Raw genomic sequence first — 15,622 nt, forward strand, 5'->3', positions numbered from 1 at the left:
GGGTTAGCATCCCGGCTAAACGGGCGAGACTCTGTCCACACGCAGAGCATCAGATGAAACTCTGCTTAGCATCTATTCCTCCCTACGTGAGGTGAATGTCTGCTTTCTACTTCAAAAATCCCGCTCCAGCAGTCTTCTCCAAACTTCAACTTCAGCGCCACCGCTGGATCCAAGTGGCTTCCACTGCTGTCAGCGCGCTCCCGACTGACGTCACACCGCACAGAACCCTGGGAACTGTTAGTCCCCAGCCTCAACAGGAGTTGAAGGAGTTGTCTTTTCTTATATCAAATAAAGATGGCATAAAGTGCATTAAAGAAAGCTTTTTATTGCGATAAAGTCAAGTGTTTAGTTTTAGAAAAATAAAAAGAATCCCTTTTTACTTTTAAACTTAAAATTAAACCATAAACTTCATTTCACATATAATAATTTCATAACAAAACATCTCAACACATATGAACTCTTTTCTCTGTGTGCATCTCACTGAAAGTCCAGTCTCTTGTGACCGAATGCACGCATTTGATTGGCTGATAAGCGTCACTTTTACTATAATAGCTGGAGAAGCTGCGTCCGTTAAAATAGAAATGCTCGGACAAAATGTATCAATCCTCAATATTTCATTAGTTACAGGTCCGGGTCCAGACCACAGTCCGCTTATTTAGTGGCCTTTGCTTTAGATGAAGGATGTAGATCTGATCTACAATTTCCGTCACTGCCGTGCGACAATTGGAATGGCGTCTTTTCCATAACACCATGTAGAAATGTCAGTCACTCTTAAAAACTTAACAGATGCAGCTCCTTCCATTGGTTTCGGGGTTCTACAATGATCTGTGGTTTGCTGACCATCCAACTTTTAAACATTTAAAAGTCAGACAGGAGGAGTAAAGGTTCATTGATTATCTCTCAAACTAACACTGCTTTTGTCCTCCATCCTCTATAACCCGTTATATTCCAGGTCTTGATTTACAGCCTACCTCTCTCTCTTCTGCAAACATGACGCCCCCCCTCTGAACTGAACACCTCCCACTCCTTCCTCATTGGTGCAACTACTTCCGCAGCTGCCTAGAGTTCCTGCATCCACTTTTAAAAGCCAGGGTTCGCTGGTCTTCAGGCACCTAGGAACATTACATTCAGCCAGGAGTAAATGAAATGATTGCAGCTCAACAGGCTATGAGTACAAAGACTGAAGGACTCATGTCATCATTTTGTGATTATAAATGCTGCATTTAAAGTGGTTGGCTGGGGTTCATTGCTAACTTTTGTAGTGTGATCTCTCCTGGGTTGCATGCTTGCGTCCCTTTCAGAAGTTGTTTGTTCAGCTGAGGTTTGCAGCATGCTTGCTGTTACACATTGATAGTTCACATAGTTCATATAACAGTAAAATGGCGTCTTCAGGATGCATGCTGTGTCCTAATTCTTCAATGAATTTCTGAGGTCTGCATCATGCTTGCTGCTACACATTAATTTATCTATAGTCTGGCTGATGCTTAGCATGGGTGCGAACTAGGCTTGGCGTTGGGTTCCATGTTCGTTTTGGGGGTTTTTGCATTGCGCTCCCTGTTTTTAGCTCAGCATGCTGCTGGCTAATCCAGGGGGCATCTTAGAGTGGAATCTTCAACGCCAAGTAAAACTGTATTTCCATTTGTCACAATAAATGGTTTGATCTATGACAAGAGTGTTCCTGACTGAAGTATAACATTTTAAAAGATTTTCATTTTTGAGCATTTGGGGCCACTTTCACAAATTTCATGATAAAGGACATTTGTTTTGTTTTTTTTACAGCTGTCAAATGTCAAAATGGGTCAAATTTGACCTGAACAGTATGCAAGGGTTAAGTGTGTAAGACAAGAATTGTCTTCTGTAGTACTTAGGCCACTCCCTCCAGATAAACATTGCTACTTCCGTGGCTATTCGGGGAAACTCATCCTCTTCTCTCTAACAAATGGGCTGCTGGTCATCTTCAGCACACTACACATACATTTTACCTGACTCTAACATTATCCTCTCAAAATAAAATAAAAATAAAAAAAACCCTCAAGCCCTGAGAGTCATCGATTCTAATCCAGTACACTTTTTGTCAAATTCAGCGAATTATCTTGTCACGGCCCACTGGCTGTGTGTTCTGTTCTGTTCTTTGTGTGCACTCTAATCAGCCGCACGACCTGTCCCCACCCTCCCTTCTGTGTTCTCTAGGAATCATATCATATCATCATTGCAGCCCTTTTTTGGGAGCATGAGCAGTCTAAATGTCATCCTCATTCATACAGACAACCACATTGTCGTTGATATAATAAACAAAGAAACTTTAAATCCACTGTGCCAGACTCAGATTCCCACCAGACACTCGCTCACTGTCCTGACCCTCTCTAGCTCCATCATATTCGCCCATTTCATTCTCAGGATTAAATCTTCTACTGTGCAGGTTCACATCAGCCGAATTAACTTCTTCATAAAACTGTCCTCAGGATCACGATGCCAAATGTCTGCCCCTTACTTCAGACCTCCTTGTCTCTGTACATAGACAAAGTCTTAGAATCCATGTTCCTACTAGCATTCCTCAGCTTTGTGAACTGCTCAGAATTTACCACTTGTATGCTTAAAGAGTATGCTCTCTGGCTTGTTCTCATTTAACTAAAGGAAGTTACTAGTCTTTAATGTTATTGAGATAGTTTTGAAATTAAGTTACATCGGCCTGATTTTGGGAATGGAGGGGGAGGTAGAGCCAAGTCTTCCCAATAGGAAGAAGTGGACCCAAAACTGAGTACTGTGGAACCCAACATGAAATATTTGCAGATTTGGAGGATAAGTCGATGGAAACAGCAAATGATCTGTTTGAAATGAAAGAATGGAACATGTGTTGAATGAATGGACCCAGCGTGTCAAGTGATCCAGGAGAATCGTGTTGGGTTAGAGCATCAAAAGCTGCACTGAGATATAGAAGAATTAAGATCCAGTATTATTTGTCGCTTTAAGAAGAGCTGCCTCTGTGCTGTCATGTTTACAGAATCCTGACTGAAATGTATCACAAAATTACATAATCTGATTAAAAACAATTTTTTCTAAAACCGTAGATTAAAAAAAGATTAGAAATTCGCCTTAAATTATTTGGAATAGCAGTGTCAAGACCCACTTCTTAAGGAGTGGCTGAACTATGGCATGTTTAAAATAAGACTGGACTGTGTCTGTGGTTATAGAACTGTTAAAAATGGTCAGTATGCCAGGACCAACTGCTGCAAATGACGTGTGATGTTTTAGGAGCTTTGTTGGAATCCAATCAAGCTGACAGCTAGTGGGCTTCATGCCTGCAATTATGCGACCAAGCAGGGGTAAAGAATGAATGAATAATTGAAATGCACGCTGTTGGTGTGGCATGCAGACAAGAGCCAGGTGTTGAGATTGAGCATTTTACTGAAATGCCCCACTCTGCAGCTGTAGAGGGGGTTGTTGCTGATATGTTAGTACTGCTATGTGACTGTTTAAGCACATTGAAGAGATGGGTCAAGGCTTTTTTTTAACAGATTACTGTTTTTGAATGTTCTAATTAATAATTATTTAGGATAATTATTAACTATTATTAATAACCAAACGCACACCCTTCCACTCTTACATTTTATGGTTCCCCTCGTAGTGAACTCCCAGACATTTTTGGGGTGCCCCGTAGTGAAGCTACCCCTACAATTTCAACTGTGTTGGTGTGGGCTTTGTTATCGAACTTTCATTTTCACACAAAATTCACATTTCACATTGAGCTAAAAAAGAATGGGGGAAAAAAGGAGAAGGGCAAGCAGCTCTTCACACAGAAAAATTACAGGAAGAGCAGCAAGTTCACTGATGATTAGTAGTTCATCACAGTTTTAATTCTTAATGAGGTGGGGTTTAAAAAAATCACCCACATACGCAGGAGAGATTAAAATCACTGTCTAGGGCAGTATACCTGTCTGATGCTGACTTTCTCTTGTTGGTTGATGTGTTAATCTTGTCTACAGTGAAATGTAATTGTCAACATTCTTTCATTAACAAACATTACCAATGGCTTACTTTGAAGTGCAAGACTACTACATTGTTTTTCTACCAAGGACAGTTCATACTATCTTTAGCCACTTTTTCTACAATATGTTAATTTTAAGTGACATTTACACAACAATATCAGTCTGTAGGTAATTGAAAAATGTCCTGGATATATCCTGGAAATATATGTCTTTTAAAAACATCATGGAAACACTGTCCTGACTGAAGACCCATAAAGAAATGAGAAACAGCCTTGTATAATAAGATATTGCTGTTGGGCCCGGCTGCCAAACTTTAATTTAAGATTATTTCTGTCTCAAAAGCAGCTTCACCTGCAACAAACGTTGAAACTGCAATTGCAAAGTCAGGTTTTAAACATTAAAGAAGCCTTTCAAACGAGGAACAGCCTCTCTTTTCAACCCACAGTGCCACCCACTTCCCAGCTGACTGGCAAATGTGTTTGAGAAGGCGTAAGAGTTCCTGAGTGAGATCTAAACACAGAATATCAAATTAGACTTTCATTCTCTGTCTACCTCTACAGAATCCTCTCGTAACACACTGACTGATTCTGACTTTGTGTCTGAACTGTGATGCTAACGTGTTTTTGAATGGCTTGCATTCATGAGCCTTTCATATGTTCTCTGCACTGGCAGCATCAGTTTGAAGTGATGGCCAAAATGTTTCTGTCCTTCCCGCCCTTTTTCCCTTCCAATATCAGAATCAGCGTAGACGTTTCCTCCTCTGTTAGTGATGGATGAACCAGGGAAAGTATTTAAACTTTAAAGTCAGCTTAACTAATGTCTCTCAGCTGAGTGGGTTCAGCGTGGGCGCAAAATGATTCATTTAATTAATTAAGTTGAATGGGAATGCAACATTGTGTTTAGATTATACAATGGAGGTGTTTGTGTTTCAATACAGAACTGATGAAAACATGCTGACTTTTTGAATGAATAAATAAATATAAATTAGTGTTTTATTTTCAGTGGTTTAGATACAGGAATACAGGACATAAATTGTGTTGATTGTGGTAAAAAGAAATAGCACATTGTGAACATGCATGTCATATTAGTTACAATGCTGTGTTAAAATCTTCAAAGACTGATATTAGCACACACAAAAACACAGTCTCCTCATTTATTTCAATGAGATCACTGCGTTTTCATCCCTGGTCTCCAGCACCTGAACTTTTAAATCCTATCAACACATTCCTACCAACGCAGACCCTTGTGTTTTTTTTAATGCAGCACTATTTTCAATGTGAACACCCGCTAATATCAGCCCACTATTCTAAGGGAATTATGTTTGTATCGGATAATTACGCACCTCAAAATGTACAACCAGAGCCAACATTCAGTGCCAGTGTAAGAGTAGTGTTCCTTTTCTTCAGCAAGGCTGGAAGTAAGGGTGTGAAAGCTGACGTGGTGGTTGTTAATGTAGTAACTCAGTCTTTCACAGTTCTGCTATTATGTTTGACATTTTAATAACTGTAACCACAATCTTTCCCAAAAGTGTTACTTGCTTAACACTCACCATAATTTAAGCAGTTTTTCGCTGCCAAACACAGATATTGAAAACCTTTTTTTTTTAAACGTTGGTGTTGGACAGAAAACATTATAACAATGTCAACTCACTCATTCATCTCAGTGAATCACTGCTCAGCATGGATCCAAGCAGAAGACTCCTAAAATGCATCCTCATCCAGAAAACTCTACGATAGGGCTGGGTGATATGGACAGAATCAAATATCACAATATTTTTTACCAACTGGCTGAAAATTTCACAACATTTCTACACAATAACATTTTTGATAAATAATCATCAGTAATACGGATATAATGACTAAGTGTGTAAAGACTAATAGAACAGCTAGAACAGTCTATACTTTACTGTAATGCAGCCTTTAAAAGCAGGAAAAGACAACACTTATTGCCATATCACGATATTACGATAATCTAAGACGACATCTACTTCCATATCACGATATCAAAATAACATCAATTTATTGCCCAGCCCTACTGTACGACCAATCAAATACATGCAATGGCTTTATTCTTGGTATATTACATTACTTTCCTCGTCATCCAATGGAAATGTCTCAGTTTATTGTATACTGCTGTCATCTGATAAGCTTTCATACTCATGATTGTAGACCTCATACTGAACACCTGGATACATGCACTGTTGTTTTTCCATTACCACACTGACATATATGTACACATATACATAACATAAACATATGTAATGTTGAAACACTGTGTATGTAATTTGCTTTCAACTTCAGTCTTTGAGGTATTACATAGCATATTGGTATTTTTTAAAAGACTAGAAAGCAGGTGGGCATAATCCATAAATATGCTAGTAAGCGCCGACAAATCATGTGGCATTCCTCACTCCATACATGCAGGGGGTGATTTTAAATCCCCTTACTGAAGAGTCTCTTATCATACACTCCCCAGAGTGGAGGACAACCTCATGGGGACAGTGAAGGATAGAGTGTAACATGATGACACCAAAATAACATGTTGACACAGACAGAAAATAACAAGACCTTTAGTGAGCTCTGTAGGGGTGATATCTGCTCTCACCAGTAGCCTTTGTGTGAAATACAGAGTAAACATGAAGATGATCTTTAGCAGGGTATTTGAAACATTGTGTGCTCTACTGCAGCTGTCTAAGCTGGATTTTACAAATTCACAAATTCACAAATGTGCTACCACAAAACAACATATATTCATCTGTAGAAAGTGGAATTTTTTTCTCTGCTTGTTGGATATCAGATTTTTTAGAAATGTGCCTCCTTGCATGATTCGTGACATCACAACTACTTGGAAACCAATCCAAGAAGGACCTGGATGCAGACAAAATGTCAGACACAGAAACAGTCATCACGAACCTCCACATCCACAGTTGACAGGAAACCACATGACCTTAGCAGCAGAAGTTGGTCTTCGTCTATTGTTTTTATTCACTTGCAATGTAAATGTTTCCCAGGCAAATTAAGTCAATAAAGGCCATTTGAATTGAACATTGAATTGAAATAGAGGGAATACAGGGTTGTGGACAAATGTCCCTGTTAGGTGTCCAGCACAGATTTACCATATAGATTTAATTTGTTGGGGGCATAGCTTTTGATTTGTAGCTTAGTATCATATTTCTCCTATTGATAGAAATATTACAACACTAGGCATATGGCCACATTGTGCTTTTATGATATTCCCTACAGCATATGTGTTTTCATTCTTTCATTCACTTTCTGATATAGAAGTTTTGCCTTGCCTAAGTACTGAATAGTAAAGCACAGCTGTGCAGTAACCATTACAGTTAGGTTCTTTCATTCACTGTGACAGAGAGTGACGATTGCACGATTCCACACAGGTGCACTGCATGGTACAATTAAGCAATTAACATTCAATCATGCTCTGTGGCATGTATAAAAATGCTGAGCAGGCATACTTGATTCTGATTTTACATCAAGATGGCAAGAGGAAATGTGACTTTGAAGGAGGGTTGGTTGTTGGGGCATTGATGGCAGGAGCTTCAGTCACAAAGACTGTAGGAATAGGAACAGAGACTAAAGTGACATCTGCGTTTAAATCTACCGGAAAGACATCAGGAAATAGAGTTGAAAATTGTGGTTGATTGTGTCGTTATACATAATAATAATAATTTACATTTATTTTGGAGTATGATAGTAGTATATTGAGTATATTTAGTATTGAGCATAGTATAGTTATTCCATTTACTCCACTACATCTTAAAGGGACATATTGTACTTTTTACTCTGCTACATTTAATAGAGTTACTTAGTATGTTGCAGATTTAAATATGTGCTTAAAAAAAATACAATACATTGATTAAACCAATGTTTTACAACCTTTCCGCTTGTCACTATACAAAATCAGAGTGTAGTCATGTTTCAGATATCTATCAGCTGTTAGCAGTTGAACCAAACAGACATTTCCCCTCTCTCATGGGTTAATTAACTGTCCAAATGGCCCAAATCAAAGATTACAAAAAAATCCAAAAAACAGAATACAGATTTCTGCCATCACAGTTCTTTCCTCTCCCACAAATCATCTCTCAGATTTATCATGTGACACTTTGGAGGGGCCCAACCCCTATGTTGGGAACAAATGGATTAAATCAGCTAACCCATACAGAGTAGTTAAAATAAGCTATAGCAGCAAAGTGCCACACATGCATTGATGCATCAGTATTCATAATCTAATATTGTTACAATGTCTCACAGCCTTAATAGTTTTTGTTTAATTTCATGTATGTTTCCCTGAAGCCGGATGATAAAACTGTCTACATTTATACAGTAACAGACCCACTGCTCTCTGTTTTAATGGCTGCTGCCTGTTGATGGTAGAATCACAAGTCAGCCTGACATCTCAGTTTGTGTGATTTATAACCAGCAACTCTCCCACTGGCTAAGCTTTCTGTGGTGTGTTCTGTCGCCTTCAGCAGATACAGGAAGTGCATTCCATTTACTTTCTATGGGATTATGTCATTCTTTAGAAAGCACAGTTGTATTAGATGATGGTAGCATTAATCAATCATTATGCAAACATGTGTTTTTGATTAGTGTTGACCAACCAGTGAACATAGCAATTTATACTGTACATACAGGTAATTAAACAACTGACATCACCATCGTCAAACTCTACAGCTAGTAAGCAGAGAACACTAGGTAGTGCACTATGACTGATATGAAAATACATTTCTAAAAGACTATTCTAATATTAATGGAAGAGACAGTTTGGGACACACAAGTTTATTCTCTTGTGTGAGTTAGATATGAAGATTTATGCAGCCAGAACGCAATTAGTTTGGCTTAGCATGTAGCTTTAAAGCAAGGGGGGAAAAAGCTGGAATGATTGTCTCCAAAGTTCAAGAATAGACCTACCAACATCTCTAAAGCTCACTAGCTACAACATTGCATCTCCTTTGTTTCATACAAATACAATACCGAAATGTAAAAACATTCACAGTTTGTGAATTCACAGGAACTAACAAGCTGGAACACTGTCTTTAGTGAACAGCCACTAGGCACACTGACTTCCTAGTCTTGGCAGGTTGCCTGGCAACCTCACGGTAATGTCAAGATTCCAGGAAGTCACTATGATGAAGCAGAGTATGTATTGAGAGAGCTGGATACAGCTTCATGAGTCAGCCTTACTGATAATTTGTCCCAGTCACCAACTGCGCTACTGCAACAAAAAAAATCCCCTGTGGCCAAAAAAGTATTTTCCCCACAGACCAGCTTTCTAATGAGTCATCTGTGCAACAGCTTTTACCTGCAAACAAGGCCAATTATTAGTCTCTGCAGATTTGTATATGTGTACAACTCTGTAAAGTGTATGGGCAAGCAGAACAAAGCAGGCAGGAACAGGAACACAGAGAAATGTGCATGTGCACACAACAAGGAAGCTAACCTGCATGCAAGAATTTTTTGGCATATGTGCTGGACAGGCAACGTTCATTTGAATGAATGGGCACTTCTGAATATCAAGTTCTTATAATACATCCATGCAGCAATGTCAGAATGAGTTTCATGTGGGGCAACATCCAGCTTTGAATGACGTAATAGGCTAATAAACTTACTCATGTCTACATCCATTCAAGCTCAGCCTAGTTTTTTTGCACAACTAAAACATGGTAAGAAAGGAATTTGTGCAAATTTTATAAATAAATGTACAGTTGAGTTGTAGAAACTTATTATTGATTCAATCTTACAGTTTATATCATTTAAATCAAAACAGAGTTGTTTGGCTTAACTCAAACTGTGGGTGCAATTATCATTGTGAGAATGAAGCACAGATACAAACGTTTTTTTCTTTTACTGCAATAAGTGACTGTCACAGTACGCACTCTGTTATCTGAACTCTTTCATTTTTCAAGAAACATGTTTTATGGCATAATAATCAACTTCCTCTAGAGCAATCTGCCAAGGAAACACTTCATAAATCGGATTAGTGCTGAAGCCAGTGTATTATGCAGTATCTGATTTTCGTTTGGTTGCCATAACCATAGTCTACAAAAACAGCATTTTGACAGTCTCTATCCCGTTTTTTGTAGACAGAACCATATTTGGATAAGGAGGGTGGAGCTGATGCTAACACTAGCATTAGCTTCTAGCATGGTTAGCGCGGTACATTTTCAGTCTATGGTTAATTGTGATATTGCTAATGTTGATATTGGTCAGCAAAAAATAGGCTCAAAAACTGAACAACTTTTGTGGGAAAACAAAATGTTGCGATTAACTTAAGCTATGCTTAATGTAAGGTTATTTTACGTAACATATGTAACTGTTGTGGTAGCAACTTGTTAATCAAAAGGTAGCCACGCCTTAAAGCATACCCTGCTTTATCATCTATTTTACTCTGAATGGGACCTTTTACAAAATGCTGTATTGAAGAAGACATGAAACTAAGACCATACACACATCAGGAAAGTGTTTACTGAGTTCATAAATAAAGATTTTTGAAAGACTTGCATACAATCTGCCTTTGTTTTGCAACCAGTGGAGTCGCCCCCTGCTGGCAATTAGAGAAAATACTGATTTAAGTTACTTCCGCAGTGGCCTCATTTTTTGTCACTAGGAGCTACCCATTTGGCTATAACACAGTGGTCCTCAACCTTTTCTGAGAACTGGCACCATTAAAGATGTAACTGCATGTAGTTGACACACCAAAACCTGTTTCAGCTCTGATACACCAAACTAGCATAATAGCTTAGGCTTTAAATGCACACAACTACAACCCAAAGCATCTTTATTCTAGCTTGCATGTGTAACTACTGTGACTTTATATTGACCTCAGTCAAAACTTTTCCACAATGTGACTGGTGTAGACAAGGTGCAAGCTTAGAGCTCATGGCTGTCGTAACAATACAGACCACTGGGGCTACATGAAACCCAAGTTTAAAAAAAATGTAAAGATGTCAGTGTGCGAAGAGCTTGTCAAATGGTTGAGTAGTGTATAAAAACCCTTCCCCTGCTCCTCTCTGACAAGCTCTCTTTTTTCATTTCACCCAACTAATTCTAACTAACTAACTAACACTCTTTGTGTGTACAGCTGAGTGCAACATTATGGGTTTTACTTTTCTACCAGTGCAAAGCCAGTGGTAGGGCAACCAAAGACTTTATGCAATGTTCTTCAGGCTTCTTGCATCTGCCTCTAACAAACATGTTTGTGCCAAGGTGGGAGGAGAGGCACAGCTAAGGTTGTTTTTATGCTGATTAGGCAGCAAAGTGCAATTTTGGTGTTCATTTTGGCATGAAATTGCTTTTGCGTTAAAAACCTGCTCAGACCACCTTTTATCACAAATGCGGGGCAATTTTCAGGGGTTTAGTTGGCAGGAGCAGGCACAGGCACACAGACCTCTCCAAAATCATGAAACACCTCTCAATTATGTAACATATGTCTCTCTTGGTTTATTTCACATTTTTCCATCTACTTCAGATTGATATGTGCATCAAAATCATTTTTTTATATGACTGAAGAAGAGTCTGCAATAATTCCCACATTTCAGCATAATCTAGAGTTCCACACCTACATACCAATATTCTACCAGTAGTCATCCCATAACACCAGAATGATGTATATAGTCTTCAATGAGCAGATGTGTGCACACATTTGATGTACTAATAGCACAGCAGAGTTACCCTAACTTAAATTATCTGACTGGATTGGTAATTGATGATCAGTACTCACAAATTTCAAGTTTAACAGTCAAATCATTTGGAGTTATGCAGCTTTTTTCAGGAGTCCTGAGCTCCATCAAATACTAGCAAATCCCCAAGCCCCTTTTTCTATGTTTGTTTAAAGATACAAACACAGTGACGTCATTATTTTTTCATTGGTATGTCCGGATTGATATTTAGTGTATGGACTCAAATAAACAGATGAAGAGCAGAACCACAGAGTTTAAATATATTAATTATCCTTTATAGTCAGTTTTTATCATTATAAATAAGAGCATCAGTATGTCAGCAGCAACACCAAAACACATCCTGTGGTTCATTCTACCAATGGCAGCACATTTGGTAAGCACAAGTCCAGCATGTCCACCTGGTTTCACCTGTTACTGCTTTTAAAGGGGATGAGGGGAGCTTATGTGATTGGTAATTACCTGGCAGCAACTACCATGGCCTGAGGCCACTGCAATGAGGAAGTACCTTAAAGTGCAACAGCTACTAGATGTTGCATATGACTCCCATTCAAAAAGTCACACACTTTTTATGAGGAGTCATTAAGGCTGTTCACACTTGGTTTTAAAATGGTTTGCGGCAATCTGAACTCTACTGGACAGCTGAGACATATCACAATCACACATGTCTGCATCTCCAAGGTGTCCAGATTTCATTACTGCCTGAGTCAGACTATTATCACAATATTTCACCAAGTTTTTTGTTACTTGATTATTATATCTGCCCTACAATGTTCACACAATTTATCTGAAGTATCCAATGTTAGCCCAAGACTTCACCGATCAGTGTTCCTGGTAAGCTAGTGGTAGCTTGGGTCCGAGGTAGCAAGGTATGTTTCAGGAGCCAGAAAGCAACACCTCACACTCCTTATTTGGCTCCATGTGGAAAAGATGGCACTGACCATAAGCTGCAACTCTGGGCTTCAAACTAGCTCCAATGGAAACCAACAGGAGAGGTCTGTCAGATCATTACTGATGTTCATCCCGATCCCACCCGCCTGCTGATCCTCCTACTATTAATTAGCATCTATTCCAGGTTATTTCAAGAAAAAAGACTCCTGTGACTGTCCAACAATGTGTGCCGTTATCCTCATATTTGGATGCTTTTCATGTCTTGCTCTTTTTTTACCGATAACCACACTACCACAAACTAGCTCATTTCAGTCATACTGCCTTCTTTCTTCAGTGTGAACAGCCTGGCATCCATAATGGCCTGTAATGCTGATACAGTACTGCAGACCCCCAGTTGTGCTATAACGAAGTCACCAAACCACCACATTGCTCTTATATGCATCAGGTTATCTGAGGCCACAATTAAAGCTTCTTCACTTCATAAAAGGCACAGAGAAGCAGAGATGCTGTATAATGGCATAATACTCTCAGACAGATGTCATTCATTTGCACTGAGAGCTGCACCGGTGCAATAGACTGCTTTAATAAGAGATCGGCTTGAGACCAGCAGGAGGAGAGCAATTCCCCAGAGGCAATACACATATGCAACCACTACTACAATGGGTGGGAACAACATGAATGCACATGCTCGCTCTCTCTCTCTCTCTCTCTCTCTCTCTCTCTCTCTCTCTCTCTCTCTCTCTCTCTCTCTCTCTCTCTCTCTCTCTCTCTCATGTCATCCTTCCTTTAGCTTCCCTTTTTGTTGTCAACGCTGTCTGTCTTTACTTTGAATGAATACACGTCTTTTAGCCTTTTCTGGCACAATTTAGATCCGTCATGAACATTCCACGATGTTGGGTGGAAGGAGAAAAAAGAATATTTGAAATGAGAAAAAGATACCAAGTCGACATTTGCTCTCGAGGAGTTACAGCCATGCCTGTGGGAGATGCTTTATGTGCAAACTATCATCTCAGACTGCACTTCCTCCACCACAGTCGATACCTTTTCCAATAAAAGTATGAAAGGTTTGGGCTGTTTGCTAAATGAAAATATGCATTTCAGGCTATTATGTACATTAAACTGAGCTGTTTCTTTTTCATATTCCTGAATATTCGACCAACAGGGCTGCTGCAACATGGTGCGACAGTGGAAGCAACAGTTGGTATCATGTATCAATGAGATGCCTTCTAGGAGTAAAAGATGCATTTGAATCAGCTTTAAAGTTAGGTCTGGTCTTTTTTCCCTCTCTTCTTACCTTCTGTTGCCTTCTGGCCATATCAGTTGGTTGCTTTGCGTTGAACGGATAAGCGATGCAGCGCATCACAAACACATACAGCTGGAGTCTCTTTTTTTTCTCCTCCTCCTCCCTCTGCATCTTCTCCAGGTCTTCTTTCTCCTTGTCGCTGCCCACCGACGGACTGGGGCTGGAGGGTCGGCCACCGCCGGTCCCGCGGCCCCGGGGCTGGAGCCCTGCGCCGCCGTCGGCTGCTCGGCCCGGTGACAGCCGGGCTCCTCCGGTGGTCTTCGGAGCCGCCACCTCTTTGCTCTCCACCTCCAGTATCTCATCCCCTTCCTCCTCGCTGGAAGACGGATCCAACATGCTGCTGGGGCTCGGAGAAAGACTATACCTGCTGGGAAGGTAAAACTGCAAAAGTAGAAAAAAAGATGCCGATCAGCTTGAGTGTGAGCCACAGAGAGAACAGATCCACTGTGGAGAAGCCGCTGTGGAGACGCGAAATGTGAGTGATGAGCGACTCAGACTGTTGCTTCTCAAGAGAGAGGAAAAAAAACTGCTGTCAGACGAGTCAATCTCAGCAAGAAAAAAAATGAAAGTGTTGTAGAGTCTAGTTGCTTGCGTGATTTCCGATGTTTCAACTCTGCGAGTCAGTAGAACATAGGAGGGATTTATCATGAGAGGAGATATACAGGGGGAGGGGTCGCACACAGAGAAAACAGGAGGAAACGTTGATGTGTTGATGCTCTGGTGAGGCTGGAGGCTGGGGAGAAAGAGGCAGGGCTGGGAGCTGACCGTGGTGCTGAAACCCGATCCCCGGCTGCTCTGGGATCAGTTTGATAAAGCTGAGAGCACAACGGATGAGCGACCACTTGATGATATCCAGCTGAGTCAAAAGAGGTCAGGTTTAGACAGCACCAGACCGGATTCAATGGGGTTTGGCTTTCACAATAAAAGCGTTGCTGCTGGCTTAAAACAAAGAAATAATTACATTAAATATGAATACATTGTTAAATTGATGAATGAACTTCATATATATGTTTGGGATATCTGGATAACCTACACACAGAAAATTAAACCAGCAAAAACAAAAACAACAAATATGATATGAAGAAAAATGTTTTCAAAAAACAGCTGTTAAGTTTTGACAGACTTCACCTCAACATTTCATAATCTTATTTTATTTTATTAGCCTTTTTACCTTTTTAAACTTTAATATGTTACTGTTGTATGCATCGTTTTGTCATGTGTGTGTTGTGTGTATGTATTATTATTGTGTGTAAGGAGAGCAGCAAAGTAAGAATTTCATTGCATTGTCTGAACCTCCGTGTTTTTATCATGCATATGACAATAAACTTCTTGAATCGTGATCATTTAGCACTGCTGTGGGTCCTAAATCAAGCCATACCATCAAATACGTCAGCAGTTTACACCTAATATTAGTCATCATTTTTACAGCATTAAAAAACAAGATATCAGTTATCAATAGGAGGATGCTAAACATGTGGCCCACAGGATTACAAAGCAGCATCTGTATATATATATATCAAACATCCAAATATATTGAGATATCTTCCAGTTACAACACCTAACGAGATATATCAATCAAATTATTGTCTATGGGAACACTTTCAGGTTAAACGAGTTTTCTCATTTATTCAGGATCCACTAAATTATTAAAAGGCTGTAATGAGTTAAAAACAACTGAATCCAACTCCTGCCTATAAAAAAATTCAGTGCCCATGAGAAAATACAGTGTAGACTGTCCTCGACAAAAGA

At 39.6% G+C, this 15,622-nt stretch overlaps 1 protein-coding gene across 1 annotated transcript in view; it reads right to left on the minus strand.

Moving 5' to 3' along the window:
• Positions 1-14,209, minus strand: part of cadpsa (Ca2+-dependent activator protein for secretion a) — a 191,930-nt gene extending 177,721 nt beyond the window's left edge. The window contains 1 exon segment of the mRNA XM_062416079.1: positions 13,865-14,209. Within this exon segment, the coding sequence (XP_062272063.1) occupies positions 13,865-14,209 (345 nt within the window).
• Positions 14,210-15,622: the final 1,413 nt, after the last annotated feature.

This window comes from Scomber scombrus, chromosome 3, assembly GCF_963691925.1.
Source record: "Scomber scombrus chromosome 3, fScoSco1.1, whole genome shotgun sequence".
NCBI classification, from domain to species: Eukaryota; Metazoa; Chordata; class Actinopteri; order Scombriformes; family Scombridae; genus Scomber; species Scomber scombrus.